Source organism: Nelusetta ayraudi, unplaced genomic scaffold (genome assembly GCF_046127955.1).
Source record: "Nelusetta ayraudi isolate G7.1 ecotype Tasmania unplaced genomic scaffold, CSIRO-AGI_Nayr_v1 ptg000011l, whole genome shotgun sequence".
In the NCBI taxonomy this organism is placed as follows: domain Eukaryota; kingdom Metazoa; phylum Chordata; class Actinopteri; order Tetraodontiformes; family Monacanthidae; genus Nelusetta; species Nelusetta ayraudi.
This window is the reverse complement of record NW_027466061.1, coordinates 8,736,913-8,751,533: the sequence shown is the minus strand read 5'-3', so window position 1 is coordinate 8,751,533 and position 14,621 is coordinate 8,736,913. Positions and strand designations below refer to the sequence as shown.

At 45.6% G+C, this 14,621-nt stretch overlaps 3 protein-coding genes across 7 annotated transcripts in view; 2 read left to right on the top strand and 1 right to left on the bottom strand.

Annotated features, from left to right (window-relative positions):
- carmil3 (capping protein regulator and myosin 1 linker 3) overlaps window positions 1-4,027 on the top strand; it is a 66,333-nt gene extending 62,306 nt beyond the window's left edge. Inside the window, exons 38-40 of one of the 2 annotated variants that reach the window (XM_076020552.1) lie at window positions 316-387; window positions 635-754; window positions 3,251-4,027. In XM_076020552.1, coding sequence (XP_075876667.1) covers window positions 316-387; window positions 635-754; window positions 3,251-3,291 — 233 coding nt within the window. In that variant the 3' untranslated portion in view covers window positions 3,292-4,027. The remainder of the gene's footprint in view (window positions 1-315; window positions 388-634; window positions 755-3,250) is intronic. The other variant, XM_076020553.1, reaches the window with a different exon arrangement.
- A 619-nt stretch (window positions 4,028-4,646) lies between these two features.
- xrra1 (X-ray radiation resistance associated 1) lies at window positions 4,647-10,389 on the bottom strand. Of its 4 annotated transcripts, XM_076020548.1 has the most exons (17): window positions 8,876-9,210; window positions 8,322-8,470; window positions 8,180-8,251; window positions 8,022-8,094; window positions 7,830-7,927; window positions 7,489-7,637; window positions 6,911-7,015; window positions 6,695-6,813; window positions 6,577-6,620; window positions 6,414-6,491; window positions 6,231-6,324; window positions 6,028-6,146; window positions 5,756-5,920; window positions 5,436-5,574; window positions 5,217-5,332; window positions 5,010-5,103; window positions 4,647-4,931 (listed from the first exon to the last, which is right to left on the bottom strand). In XM_076020548.1, exons 1-17 carry the CDS (start codon window positions 8,961-8,963, stop codon window positions 4,813-4,815), a joined length of 1,821 nt encoding a protein of 606 aa, XP_075876663.1. In that variant the 5' UTR covers window positions 8,964-9,210; the 3' UTR covers window positions 4,647-4,812. The 4 variants fall into 4 exon arrangements, 3 of the variants coding, with proteins under 3 accessions (XP_075876663.1, XP_075876664.1, XP_075876662.1); XM_076020549.1 differs by lacking the exon at window positions 8,876-9,210 and adding an exon at window positions 10,256-10,389 and having other exon boundaries at window positions 4,647-5,103; window positions 8,322-8,442; XM_076020547.1 differs by having other exon boundaries at window positions 4,647-5,103.
- On the top strand, window positions 9,509-12,771 carry LOC142884709 (sialidase-3-like). Its single transcript, XM_076020551.1, has 3 exons — window positions 9,509-9,767; window positions 9,958-10,197; window positions 10,305-12,771. The coding sequence occupies exons 2-3, from the start codon at window positions 9,973-9,975 to the stop codon at window positions 11,310-11,312; spliced, it is 1,233 nt and encodes a 410-aa protein (XP_075876666.1). The 5' UTR covers window positions 9,509-9,767; window positions 9,958-9,972; the 3' UTR covers window positions 11,313-12,771.
- Window positions 12,772-14,621: the final 1,850 nt, after the last annotated feature.

Sequence of the window (14,621 nt, the reverse complement as noted above, 5' to 3'; positions counted from 1 at the left end):
AATCTGGGGGCTCTCACTTCTGGCTTTCGCAGCTCCTGCCTTCATAAAAACACAGCTCCCTATCGGAGCTCGTCAGGACAGACGTGCAGACCTCAGAGTTGAAGTCTGGCTGATGCAGCTGTGTGCTCAGGGTGAAAATGTTGCGGGGTGGCTGTTGCTACCTGAGAGCAGATCCCCTTTAAACTACTTTGACAGGGAGTCTGATGAACTTCCAAGTTCTGATGGACACGTGGGATAAATTCAAAGGATTTAGGAAACATCTGCCTGGTCAGCCAGATTTACACTACTTTTTTTATGCTCTGTTCTGCCATCCAGAGGAGGGAGAAGGCGGCAACGGATTACCTGCCACATCACGTCACACCAGGAAGTCCAACTCCTTTGATACAGGTAGTGTATGTCACACGGTGCCGGGCTGTTGTGCTCGGATGATCTGATGCACCATCTGCACTCCGTCCGTCCGTCCGTCCGGACGACTCGCTGCTTCCTCGCTGCGACGCCTCTGATGAAAGCAGGCTGCCGCTGTCGCTGTGTTTGGCTGGCCGTGTACTGCTCCTTTACCCTGCAAACTCCCCCTCCCCTTCCCCCTCCCCCTCCCCACTCCCTCTGTCTGTCTCACACCGTCTCCCCCCCTCAGGCATGGAGCCGGAAGGCCCCCATGATCTGGGCAGGTCCTCAGACGGCAGATTCCCTGTGAAACAGTCCCGTTTCCCCCAGTACAGAAACAGATCAGTGGACTGTGGATCTGGGACCTGGTGTATGTATCCGTTTCACCTCCTGCTCATGTGTGTGTATGTGTGTACAGTGCCGTTCAAAAGTTTGGGGTCACTGACTGATTTTTGCATTGAACTCCATTATAAACAGCTTCATGAAATAATCTACTGGAATGTACTAATTTACATACTGGAATGCACCAAAATCAGTCATGCCGTGCTGAACACATTGGATGGCTTTGACCAGTTGTTGCCTTTTTAGAGACGATCAAGTGTGCAATATACGGCCAGCATTACAGAAATTACAATAAGAAAAACTGAATTTTGTGTGCTAAACCATGAAAGACTAAACAAAGCAGATTTTATGTTTCAGGCTCTTTAAAACAGCCTACTTTCATTGTGTTCACACAGAATCTTGGACGCTTGGGATTCTCTGAATCACTTGTAATTAGACATTGGAAATGGTTTTCATTAAACACTAAAACGTTCCCATACTTGTTCAGCATGATTTTGTTGTGCTCATAATGATCGCAGAGCATCCAAGATCATTACTCCATAAAACTGGTTAGAATGGAGTTCAGTGCAGAAATAAGTCAGGGCGCTCAAACTTTTGAACGTTTTGTATTTGTGTGTGCGGGTGTGTTTGTTTGCTGTGCGTGCACGCGGCTTGGCGGCCAGGAATCAAAGCACCTCCCTGAGAAGCTGCATCGCTTTTTGCTCAAAGTTCTTGGAAAGTTGCGTGAAAGTCGAGCTGGGTCGGCGGCCTGTGGATGAGTCACGGCACGCCCACCGCACGTCCCCTGCGCTAGTTTCCGGGCGTGCTTATTACGAGAAGAGATGGCGAAGCGTCGTTTAAAGCAGCGGTTTGGCTGTTTTCCACGAGCGGCTGGCAGACGCAACCCACGTCCACTGAATAAATGTCCCATTAGACCAAAAACTTTCGCCGCATTCAAAATAAGAGCTTTTTATCATTTCTGCGTTAATTGGAGTCCCTCTCTTCCTCCTCCTCTTCCTCCACCTCCACCTAATCCTGCTCCTCTGCCTCCTCGTCCACCTCCTTATTCTTCCACTTCTATTTTTCAATCCTGGTTCCATTATTGCGATAACTGGTAGGCTGCTGATTCATCATCAGTTTCAGCAGGGAGCCGTTTGCTACTGATAGTGGAAACCCTGAGGCCGTGCAATTCAAAGGCTGCTAATGATGAGGCTTAGCCGCCACCACCACCATCATCACCACCGCCACTGACTTCCGTGATTCCCGAGCTGCTCCCCAATAAGAGCCGCTGCAGGCGAGCAAGTCGACTCCACTGTGGCGAAGATAAAAGGCTCCACAACTAGTTCAACTATTTGGGTGCGGTTTGTCATCTGCCACTTCCGCCTCAAAGTGTGAAAAGTGAAAGTCTAAAAAAAGGGTGAGGAGGGGGAGGGGCAGGGGGTACAAGTTAGTGCTTGACGTGCATCCACTCTGCTGGTTTTGCCAGAAGGCAACGTGTGGCCGCAAGGCTGCAGCAAAGTGTTGCCGCAAGGCTGTAGCAACATGTAGAGACTAAACTAGTCGCTGTTGCCATGGCGACCAACGGCTTGGTCTGCACGAGCCACCGCCTTAAAGAAGCATTCTGTGTTATTTTATGACACCCCTTTGTTCTTTTGTATAGCAAAATGTATTAGTGTAATTAGTTGTACATCACTTTTGTTGCAAAGTTGATATTTATAAAAACGGAGAGACGTTTCAGTGTTTCTCCCACTTCCAATACTTGGCAACACTAATCTGACAAAGCAAAACAGAGAACAGGAAAAGGGAATAGCGACTCAGGTGACGCTGCACAAACACTGCTTTTCTCACGGCAACGTCAAAGAAACTCACAAGTCAGCGGCAAGAGCCGTCGCCTCTGGCTGGGAAGTCTGAATCCAGCTTCCCCTGTCAGCAGCCAAACCTTTATCACGCCTCCTGCTGCCTGCTTCAGGACTGTGTGGCTGGTTCAAAGGCTGAGTGATCATGAAGTTATTGTGCAACTTATTATGCGACTCAAAGGTTTTGTATTTCGTCATGAATGAAATTGCACTGTTTTTGTCATATTTTTGATTCAAGGTGAAATCAGCAGCAAGAAGAACTAAATAAAAAAGAATTTTCAGTTTTTTTCATTGCTGCTGTTTTCAGTCGAGCAACTTTAACATCCAACAGTCACAACAGCACTGTTCGTCTGGTCAATTTCCACCCATTGTTTCTGCGTCTTGCAGTCTCTAGTTTCCCTCTGGGGTGGATTTGGCAGCTGAAGGTTCCCCTCGCAGTCAATTGTGGCCGTCTGCAGTGCCGTGCACGTATTTCAGAGTGGGCTTTTGTTTTTTTACGAGGGGGAAAAAAGTGTTAGGACGGCTGGCTGTCATAAAAGAAAAGTGGAGTTTGTGAGCCGTAAAGGCGAAAAAAGCCATGAGCGGCAACGTGTTTAAAAAGCTTCGTTAAAAGCCGGAGAGGCTGCAGTCGCTGATGTGTCGTCCTGCTTCAATCACCTCACATGTTGACCTTTCTCTCACTTTTACAGGCTATGAGAGTCCGCAGCTCGGCAACAGAGACGCATTATGACAGTACCTGAAGACCAGAAGAGGGATTCTGGGAAGAGACGACTGGAACGAGGCAGAGGACTGGAGAGAGACGAGCTTTTAGAAGCCGACTGCGGCCAAACAAACTTTCACTCTTTTTAGACCCATTTGGACATTTTAGCTGCTGCCGATGCATGCGCTGTACACACTCTGTTCCCAACTGGTTGCACTTGCTATGGTTATTCTCAGGCGTGAGGGGAGGCTCATGCAGCTGACCTGCAGCGCATCAAGCATGCGCACTAGTCCGTCGTCACCTCTCTCCTCAGTGTCGCCTCGTCAGTGTTGTCCAAAGTGTGCAGAATCATTGAAAAAAAAAAAAAAAAAGTGGGGGGGAAAAACCACACCCACACAAGCAGGAAGTTCCACCCTCTCATCTCTCACCACTCTTTAACTGACAATCTGTGACTACTGCAAGTGAGTTTGTACTTTATTTATTGTACCAGAGGTGTATATAGTGAATATACAATCTGCACTAACCATTGTGGTACCAGTAAACCATCATGTTTTGATTTGTGGTAATCAAACACTTTAAGAATTGTTTGTACGTATGTTTTTTGTTTTGTTTTTTTGGCTGTGTTTGCACCCCCCCCCCTCCCCCCTGCCCCCTGCCCAATCACTCATTGGTTTGCGCGCCGGTTGAATCTGATTTTACAGGCCTGGAAATTAGTATATTTTCTAAAAATGCTTCTATAAATCGGAATAAATAAAATCTGACTTTACACAAATGGATTGCCTCTGCCTTTGTTCTTGTCGTGGGGGGCAGTTTAATGAAACATTGCACTCACATGCAAAAGTGATAGCTCCTTCAATTTAATGAGAGATTAGTGAAGTGTGTCTGAATGAAGAAAACCTGAAACAGACATTTTTTGTGCATGCTCTTAGTTTTGTGTGGAATGCATCCAGAAAGACCTGCATATTTATTGTCATTCTGCGACTTAAGTGATTTGAGGCAAAACTGCTTCCTGCAGCAGCTCCTCACTGCCAGACTTCCAGTTGTAGATGTGTTCAGAGAAAAGATGGATTTGATTTCCCTTTTGAGCAGCAGGGGGCAGCAGAGACTCCCTACTCGCAGTCCTGATCAGCTCCAATTGCCAACCCTGGTGGAGGCAGGAACTGCATGAAAACAGCTGCTAGCTGCTGAACACAATGTGGAGTGAAATGTGTTCATCAAGATGTCGCAGCATTTCATTTAGAATTTTTTTTTATTTTTTCAACTTTTGTTTGTTTTTTTCCTATTGTCTTTATCATGATAGAACTACTTAAATAGTCAGGGGATCTCTTCATGTGTCATACATATCTGAAAGTCCAAATTGTACAGAAAAGAGGCTGACAACATAATTCTGAGTAAAAAGGTTTGAGATTTGATTTTACTTTTTTTTAACATTCAATTTCTGCTCATCACTCATGTAGAAAGAAAGCCAAAAGCACGTCGACCTGCAGCAAAGCTCTTGAGCATGACTGAGAGACTGTGACCAACCGTGTCCATGTTGGTGTCACTCTCAGACTAGCTTTCTGCTACTTGCCCCATCATTTTCTGGTGAAGTGTCTTGTACTTGGCCCTCAGGTCCCTCAGCAGCAGCAGCGCCTCCTGCCTGCCGACACCTGAGCCCTGCATGGCGCTGCCTGTGCACAAAACACAGGCGTTAACGGAGGAGATCCTGAAAGAAAGCCTGACGGCAAGTTGGTGAGGAAACTTCCTACTCAGGAGGACTTCTCTGGTCGCTGTGCCCCGTCGGACTGCTTCCATGATCTCATCGACCCGCTTCGCTGCTGTCAGAACTGTGCGCTCTTTAACCTGTGTGGAGAGGAGGGATTCTGTTCTCTCTGGATCTTGAAGGATTCATTCTGATCTGACAGCCGTGACAAGCATTAATCACGATGGATGCAAGTTTGTTTTTTTTCCAGAACCTTCCACTGCTGCTCTCTGCGTGATGCCTGGATGCAATCAAGATTTGGTTCTGAGTCTCGGGGAACCTTGGGGTTTCTCAGTGCGTGTTCCAGCCTCCACACAGCAGTTTGGATTCCTGTTAAATTGAGAAAAGCGCATTATATTCGGCTTCACCAGATACTAGGGGTGCTGCTGCTTTTTTTGTTCATGTTAAAATACCTGCAGAGCTGCACTCTTACCAACGGCCGCTGTCAAATCAGACTCTGACTTCACATCCACCAGTATTTTATAGTGCGCTGGTTTTATTGGAATGTCCTCGTCCTTGTTCTTTGCTGCTATTTGAAGGCTGGACTCATATTCTGGAGCATCCGTGGTTGCCTGAACAAGAAACATTTGGAAAATAAAATAATTAAAAGAGGCTAGTCTCTTCTCTTTAAGCTTCATTGCCCCCTAGTGGTATGTTGAAGCATTGCTGTGAAACCAGCAAAACAAATCACTGGAATCTGACAGTATATTCCAGGTTTGACTATGGACAACGAGATTAGAGACAAGGCCACACCTGGGTGAGGAAGAAGAGCTCTGTGTTCTCCTGGACTGTCTCCTCTTTGCCTGTCGACTTCACAGCCAAGTTGCATTTCTCAGCCTGGACGGGAGCAGGATGATGTGACAGCACCACCTTCTCTGGTACTTTTGGAATTTGGGCTTTCGTCTTCAGTCCGTCTTCCTGTGACAATTACATACAAATCAGGAAGGCTAAGCTGTTGGCATGTGAAATAAACAAAACTGAAATCTAGGAGGGAATGCAAAAAACAACAACAACAAAACCATGACCTTGGACTTTGAATGAGTGGACACCCTCAGTGTTCCCTTCACAGCCGGCTGGGTCTTTTTACGCTTTACGGTAATTCCCAGCACATCTTGGAGGTAGTGGGTCAGTAAAGGTGGCTCGCCTATGACAAAAGACGCACAGAGGATTTGGGCATCGTTTTAAATACCTGATTATTATTGTATATTTTTTGAAGAGGAATGGTTACCACTCTTCTGAACAGTCAGAGGGTTGGAGCAAATATCGATTTCACAAATCATGGGGAAAAGAGTGACGGCCATCAGAGCCTCTTCCTCTGCAATCTGACAAGGTAGGAAAAAAAACAGATGAGATCTGACCCACATCTTAAACAAACAAAAAGGCCCATTATATGTTTTTAACAGGTGTTCACCTTGTTATCGGCCAGACAGAGGAAATGCAGGTTTGGCAGTGGCAACCAAGATCTTTTCCTGTACTCCTCCCAGTGTTGCTTGGGCAATAAGACACAGCTTTAATTTAAAAAGTTTTAAAATTGAAAAAGATACAAACTGGTGATGAAGCCAACAACGTGATACCTGCAGGATTGTCTTTGCGTCAACAGCGTTGGACTCAGTGGATGCTAAAAGAAAATGTGGAACAACATAAATATTTTTTTGCTGTTGTTATAAAAACATATTGTTCCACAGAACTTGCCAAGTCCATCCTCTTCTCCTTGCTCTTCAACAACAGTTTGTAAAAGAGCCAAACTGCCCGTCAGTGGAAAATAAGGTATTTCAGAAATGCGGTTTCCCTGCAGATTTAAATGCTTTAGCCTGGAAAACACAATCAAAAATATAACATATTGTTCATTTTATGCTATTGCAAAGATTTTCTGTTTTATATTTTTGGGAACAATAATAACACAGAGACCTCTTAAGGTTTTTCAGACTGTTAAAGACTTCACTGGACAGTTTGTTATCGTCGAGCAATAAGACCTCAAGAGCTCTGAATGATGTGTTCTCCTCGTCAAATGGCCTGGACAGACAAATAAGAAAAATGCACAACTTATTACCACGGAAAAACACAGAAACTCGTAAAATAATTGCAGAAAATAACCAAAGTCACTGTTTTGCTCTTGAACAAATCAAAAAAAAAACACATTACATTAACAAGTTTATCCTTTCCCCTTTAATACATTACAAACCATTCTGACCTATGAACTGTCACCAGGAATGTAAATTGCCTGCAGTAATTAGTATGAGAGGACTTGTTGCTTGTTCCACTGCATGTTTTTTGAAATATTTGGTAGAAAACAGAGAACACAGAATGTGTCTCCTCCTCTCGGTGGAGGAGATGAGAAGTGTTCCTGACATTTTTCACTGTCAGAGGCAGGTGTGAGCATCGCTGTTTCTTACATTTCTCATTGAAGCACTCAAATACCAGCAATCTGGCAGTTAAAAGTGGTTAAAGTAGAACAAACTAGGTTAAAAACTGCTAGGGCCACTAACTGTCGAGAGGCAACGTGGTGTGGAAAACCCAGATCAGGAGGAAGACGATGAAGCTGATTTCCAGTCAGATGAAGAACCTTCAGATGAGGGATTCCACCAATGCAGGTGATGCTGTCCGCAGACAAACTGTTGTAAGACAGGTCTAAAACCTGCACAATTTACACACATTTCGAGGTGGTTAAAAGTGGTGACAGGCACAGGACAGATGAAGCTCTTCTGCGGTGGCACAATTGAAGTATGTGAATGGAAATGAAATAATTCCAAGCTGAAATTACCAAGTTATTTCTCCAGTCATCAGTGAATGATTAAAACATAAGATGTTTAAAGAGCCATCGTCTCACCTGGAGATTAGGGAAGTCATCAGCGTTAAATGTCATGTTGCGCAGCCCATTTAAAGTCAGATTCAGTTCTCTTAAAGAAACCACACTACTGAAAGAATCTGCAGGGGGAACAAACAAACAAACAAACCAAAAGGTTTCCTCTCAGATTACCAAAATGTGAACAAACAACAGGGAAAAATTAATGTTTCTTACCTAAAGAGAGAAAGTTAGCCGATGCATCAATATACAGGAGGTTCTCAAACAGACTGAGGTCTTCTGGGTTCACCTGTGTAAATAGGAGTAAATATGCATGAAAAAACACACGTCTCTACAAACCAACTAAATACTGATGTGTGAAGAGCAATGTTTACAGAGTCCAAATTCTGCTCGCTGATGTCCACAGAGCAGAGGTGAGCAGGCTGATAAGCACAGCGCAGTCGGAGCTGTGAAAGACGAGTTGAGATTTGAAAACAATTTGTGTGAAAGAAGAACTTCCCTAGTTGTGCTACTTACCAGGAGAGCAGCGTCTAATGTTTTACCACATGGAGAATGAGCCCCGACGTTGTTTCCATGTTTCCTAGAAGTCTCTTTCATCCTTCGATGCATGTGTCTGTGTGTCCGCTCCGTTGCCTTTCTGAAAGAATCAAGCCAATGACCAGAGTCTACAGGAATACAAAGATATCATGTTTAGGCTCATCAACGTAAGCGTATGTAAACAATTTACCAGCTGAGACAAGATTTAATGTGAAATATTCTATTTTATTCCCTTTAAAGTACAATAAATTCCTTTTTGTGCATGTACCTGCGTTATCAATGCCGTATTTTCTTGCATTTTTTTCCTGTTTTGTGTTGAATATTTATCATCAAATGAATACATACAGTATATACAGTAACCCAGTGAGCCATAACAAATAACGTCAGTCTAGAATATTTAATCAATGACGAACATTCTTCAGGTAGAACAAAGTGTCAGCAGAACTAATCAATATAGGTTGATTGTGACGTTTAATCCAAATAACAACACCCTCTCATAATACAACAATGCATGTTTAAAATGTTTACTTCACCTTGTTTTCTCCACTGGGGTGATGCACGGGCTGGAAAGCACCTTGTGAGATAGCTCTGATTATTATCATACTTCCACGTCGGAATCATATTTTTGAATTTGGAAATTCCCTCTGTCGATAGCACTCTTCTGCGAGTGTCGTTTACAATTTCTTGCCACACAGCCCGTCGGTCAGCGCTGTAGTGCTTCGTGTCCTAGCAACAGCACGTCAAATGAGCTGCTCCTCCAGTCCACAAGGTGGCGGCAGTAGTTCGAACACCCTACAACAAGCAACTTACTCACAGTCAAAGGCGGAAGCAACCTGTAGGTCTACTCTAGTTTGACAGAGAGATTAAAGTTGGCGATAAGACGATAGTCTGCCTATGCAGCAGCTCGCACCCGGACTCATCTAAAATGACAAAGAAGTGGATCAGACAGTCTTCCGTGGTTGACAGACATGTTATTACTCTTCGAGACAAACATGCGTTCGACCTGTGCCTGATAACGCCGGGTCGTTTTCTCTCGTCTGGGCATTGTGCGCATGCGCAAGCAGTATACCGCAGTCGCTCCATGTTGTCGGTTTCTTTCGCTTTCCACAAACATTGCCGCATTTTACAGGTTTTATCTACCACGGTAGCGTAAAAAATTACAAAAAAGGCTCAACCTGGCGTCTTTTTTTCCCGAACGTGGTCGAATTACGGCTTTAAATACGTAACGCGACGTCTCGACAGAAGGAACGAAGGCGGAAGTGAACGGGGATGAGGATCTAGCTCGAGCGTCACCTGTTTTTTTCCCCCCGCTGATGGAGCCATAGCATCAGTGTCGTGAGCGCCAGAGGTTCCTGATGCGGCGTGAAATTAGACTCTATAATGTCGTTCAAGGGCAGCCAGTGTGAAGATTGACGAGTGAAGCAGGTAAGGATTGTGTCGTGCATTCACTGCTCGCGCCTTGTGCGGTTTGCAACAGTGACAGTGTGTCTATGGGGAGCTGCTGGAGTGTGAACTCACAGACTCACCTCCTGTGTTCTGAAGCTTGTTGAAACAACACAGCATAGCCACACTGCTCGAAACCCTCACACGTTTGCCCGGTCGTTTCTATTCACAGGTGCTCTGATACACCATGGGAAACTCGGCATCAAAGAGCGGCAGTGGAGAGGAGCCGGTCAAAACTACTTTGTTTGAGAAGGAACCGAGTGGCATAACATACAGAATCCCAGCTCTCATTTATCTCAGACACTGTCGCACCTTCCTCGCCTTCGCAGAGAAGAGATCCTCGCCCTGCGACCACAACGCCAAAATCCTCGTCATGAGGAGGGGGACGTTGAAAGATGACGGATCTGTGCAGGTTGTTATTCTCACCCAATAACCAGTACACTCACCCTCACAGGTAACTCACTGCTTACCTGAGCTCATCCGCTGCATTCAACACCTGTTCATGTTCTGCTCTTCCAGTGGTCCACCAGCCAGGAGCTGGCTACCGCGTGTCTGCCGCACCACCGCACCATGAACCCTTGCCCTGTGTACGAAAAACACAGCAAAACTCTCTTCTTGTTCTTCATCTGCGTGTGGGGTGATGTGACGGAGAGGAGGCAGATCATCACGGGCAAGAACAAGGCCCGTCTCTGCTGCGTCAGTAGCACAGACGACGGGCAAAGCTGGAGCCCGGTCAAAGACTTAACGGAGAGCGTCATCGGCGAGAACATCCACAAGTGGGCCACCTTCGCCGTGGGCCCTGGCCACGGCGTGCAGCTGGAGAACGGCAGGTTGATCATCCCAGCTTACGCCTACTACGTCCCTTACCGATGCTTCTCCTTCCCCGTCCCCTTCACCGTCTTCCCCCGGGCGCTGTCGCTGTACAGCGAGGACTTTGGCCAGACGTGGCGCGTGGGCAAGATGCTCCGGAAGAAGTCGTGCGAGTGCGAGATGGCCGAGATCATAGACCACGAGGGCAGGAGCCACCTCTACTGCAACGCCCGTAACACCGGGGGCCACAGGTGCGAGGCCCTGAGCGAGAACAGCGGCGTGTACTTCGACAAACCCCACGTGGCCCGGGAGCTGGTGGAGCCTCCCTCGGGCTGCCAGGGCAGCGTCATCGGCTTCCCGGCCCCGGAGTTCGTCCCCAACGACGACGCCGAGAGCAAAGCCTGCGGCACGTCGCTGCTGTCTCCAGACACGCAGACGTGGCTCCTCTTCGTCCACCCCACCAACAAGTCCAGCCGGAGGGACATGGGCGTCTACCTGAACCGCTCCCCCCTGCACTCGTCAGGATGGGACCGGCCCAGGATCATCCACAGCGGGCCCAGCGGCTACTCAGACCTGGCGTACAACGGAGACAAGGATCAGTTTTCCTGCTTGATGGAGTGCGGGAAGGAGAGCGAACTGGAGCAGATAGCGTTCATGTCGTTCACCCTCAACGATGTCATGCAGACGGGCAGCAGGAGAGACAAGAAGCTGCGCTGAGATGGCCGTGGCCGCGCCGCTCTTCTCCTTGAAGTCCACTAACTTATTCCGTGCAGTACCATCCGTCTGTGTTTACTGTTGTTCTACATCCTGGAGATGATAATGCATGCTCAAGTCGTGTGTTTTGTCTCATGTTTACATAAAGGTGTAATCCCAGTCCTACTAGTATTAATATGCAAAGCAGCTGTGTGTGGAAGGAAAGTCTTTTTAAAACGGCTCGGTGGCTGATTGCTGATTTTAAAGCATGCTGTGCCAGAGGGTCATCTTAAAAAAAAAATACAGGCTTTGCATTTGGCATGTGTGACAAGCACCTGCTCATGTCTGCATCTCATCAGATGCAGAGAGAATTTGCCTACCTCCGTTTTATTTTAATACTACGATCATAGCAGGCCTTGTGAAGCCGAGTGCAGACTTTGGTCCGCACTCGGCCTCTCCTTTACATTAAGTGTACTCCAGGGATGTAACGCTATCAGAAACTCACGCTACGATCAAGCCTTAGTAGCAGTGAGGTACAATATCTATTGTGATATCACACATGAAAAAGCGCATTCACTATTCAACACTGAACGTGTGTGCCAAAAAAGTGCCGTGGGTGTGTCTTAGCTCTAGTCTTGCACCGTCTGTATCCACTTCAAAACTCTCTGTTGCATCAGCGATCTCACCAACGTTCTTACTAGTTCTGCATAATTGATAGGATGACAGAGATGCATAGCCTGGCGATAGCTGCAGTTCCAACTTCTTGCTCTGCATTAGGCGCATCTGGGAAAGAAAGAAAGAAAGAAAAAACAAACACATTTGTCACCATGATACCACGAAATTGCCGATACCATTACATCCCTAGCGTGCTCTGACTCACGTATGCCTTCAACTCTGCTGTTCTCAAACCTGTCGGTCACCACAAAGCTGGTCGTAAGACTGGGCAAAGACGGGGGAAAAAAATTACGCAGCTGATCAGTGAACACCAGCCAAAATACACATTCACGACTTTTTAAGACAGTCTCTTAAAAAGTCATAACTTGTGTTTTCATCTCTGTGGAAATATTTAAGATGCTTTGTTCTGCACTCTGAATTTATTTAAGGGTTCATTAAAAGGTTCATGTCATCACTTCATATTTTCCAGCATATGATTTTGCTTGTGAGTCCATTCTTCCCTGGCGTCATCATCACCATTACTATTATTAAATCCACTGCAGCGTGATGACCAGGTAGGACTGGCTGGCTGCTGGTGATGGAGCATGTGACAGCATGTGTGCCACAAGATCATGAAGCCACTAGGAAATTTTGCACATACTGAACCTTGTAGTGGTCTACCCGGACACCCCCCCTCCCCCGCCCCCCCTGATGTGAGGCCTTCGACACTAGTTTCATTGTGTTTTGTTGACTGTTGTGGAAAAAGAAAACGTGACAAAACCTGCATGAAACATGTATTTTAGTAGAAAATAAAAGTAACCTGTGATCAGCTGTGACTCATTGTTCTTTTTTTTGCCTCCCGGGTCTGGGGAAATTATTAGGGGCTGTCGCTGTTTACTGACTCTGTGGATAAGTCATCAAGAAAATAAAAAATAAAATGGTATTTCGATGGAAGGGACAGATAGGACTGGGGTGCGGCTTTGAAAGCAGCTTTTACAAGAAACCTCTTATGGGCTTTATGGGGGATTTTTATTCCCTCAGCAGCCAGACGCAGCTTAGGGCATGTCAAAATGATGCTGTTTTGTGACCTGGATGGAGCTGAATGTGATTCAACAGATGTGAAAACAGCAGGCATGAATTTAGGGCAAACATGAGCCGTGCAATCAGTGTCTGCAAAATTTCAATACGAGTGAAAATAATTGTCACCAATGCTTTTGACAGCTTGAGTTGGCCCTTCGTTCAAGAACGACCTCTAAATCAGGGGCTCCCAAACTGATCTGGCTTCTGGATTTCACCTCTTCATGGCAAGTTGTGACCCAACCAACTTCTGGAATTTATTTAAAGGGAAATGCAAACGATTGAAATATTTCTTTTAGCACTAAACTAGCTGCATTTTAATTAAAACAAAAACAAAAACAAAACAAAACAAAGAAAAGGTGCTTCTTTGGATAAAAAGTTTGAGGAAAACGTATGTAGCTGGCTGTAATGACCCAGCATCAGTGGACACGTAGTGAACAGCTGTGTAGAAATCCTAGTCGATCAACAGCACTTTATTCATTAGTTAACATGATGTTGCGGCTAACTTCGCTTTCATGCACAAACATAAAATAGTCCAAATGCCAAGGAACAGTTTCAAAAAGACGATACACAAAACCTCTACAATCATACAGTCACATAGCAAGGAATTAACCACGAGGCTTGGGCGATATTCAGAACACTCTACAGTGGGCGTAAGTAGCGGTGTATTTTTGTAAGAAAGTTCATACCTCATGTGGTCGCAGCTGTGCTTCACCTTGTTTAATTAGTATCATCTTTGCCGTGAAAAGGCGGGTCTCAATTAGAACTGCAGGAAATGGTCTCCACCTACTTAGCACTGTCAGCTGCATCGACAGCAAACATACCCTTCAAACTAAAAGCACGCCATTTTTAAGACGTGACCCACAGCTGAGATCGTATGCATGTTTTCTGTTTGTTTTTCATGACAAAAGCAGGCCAAGGACCATTGTTTGAGATATTGTATTACTATCCATCCTTTTTGTACTTTCTCAATTGTTTAAAGTGTATTCTTCACAACGACAGGATGAAAAATACTGAGAATGGAGAATGTAAACAAGCAAACTCTTCACGTGTTCACCAACAAACATATTTTTAAAAGCTCCAATTAATTTTCAGCTCCGTGTTTACCCATCCGACCCTGTGACGTCACGTTCCATCATTACATGGCCATGACAACAACACTAGTTTTAAAGGGATTTCTGTTGAGAAGACCCTCTTTGGGTGAACACCAGTGTTAAGAATTGACATGGTATTGTGTCCTCAGTTTAGTTTTATGTGCGATTCCATAATTGACCACATGGGGGAAACACTTATTAAAAACTTCCATGTACGTAGGTGAAGTTCTTCTTCTGTTTTTCTATCTGTAAAACAAGTGTGTGTTCAGTCTTGATTAAATACGCCGTGCTTGGCTAAAAAGAGCCAACCCCATTCAGTCATCTTTTCTCAGAATGCAACGTTAGCTGCAAAGGTTCGACCATAAGCCTCAACAACCAGCCATTGCAAAGGCCATTGCGGACCCCCTCCTGATTGCCTCTTATCATTCACACAATAAATAAAGGTGGGACTTGGCACGGAGCGCCGAAGACACTTCGGTGGTCACGGCCAGGTGACTGTAAATCTCCA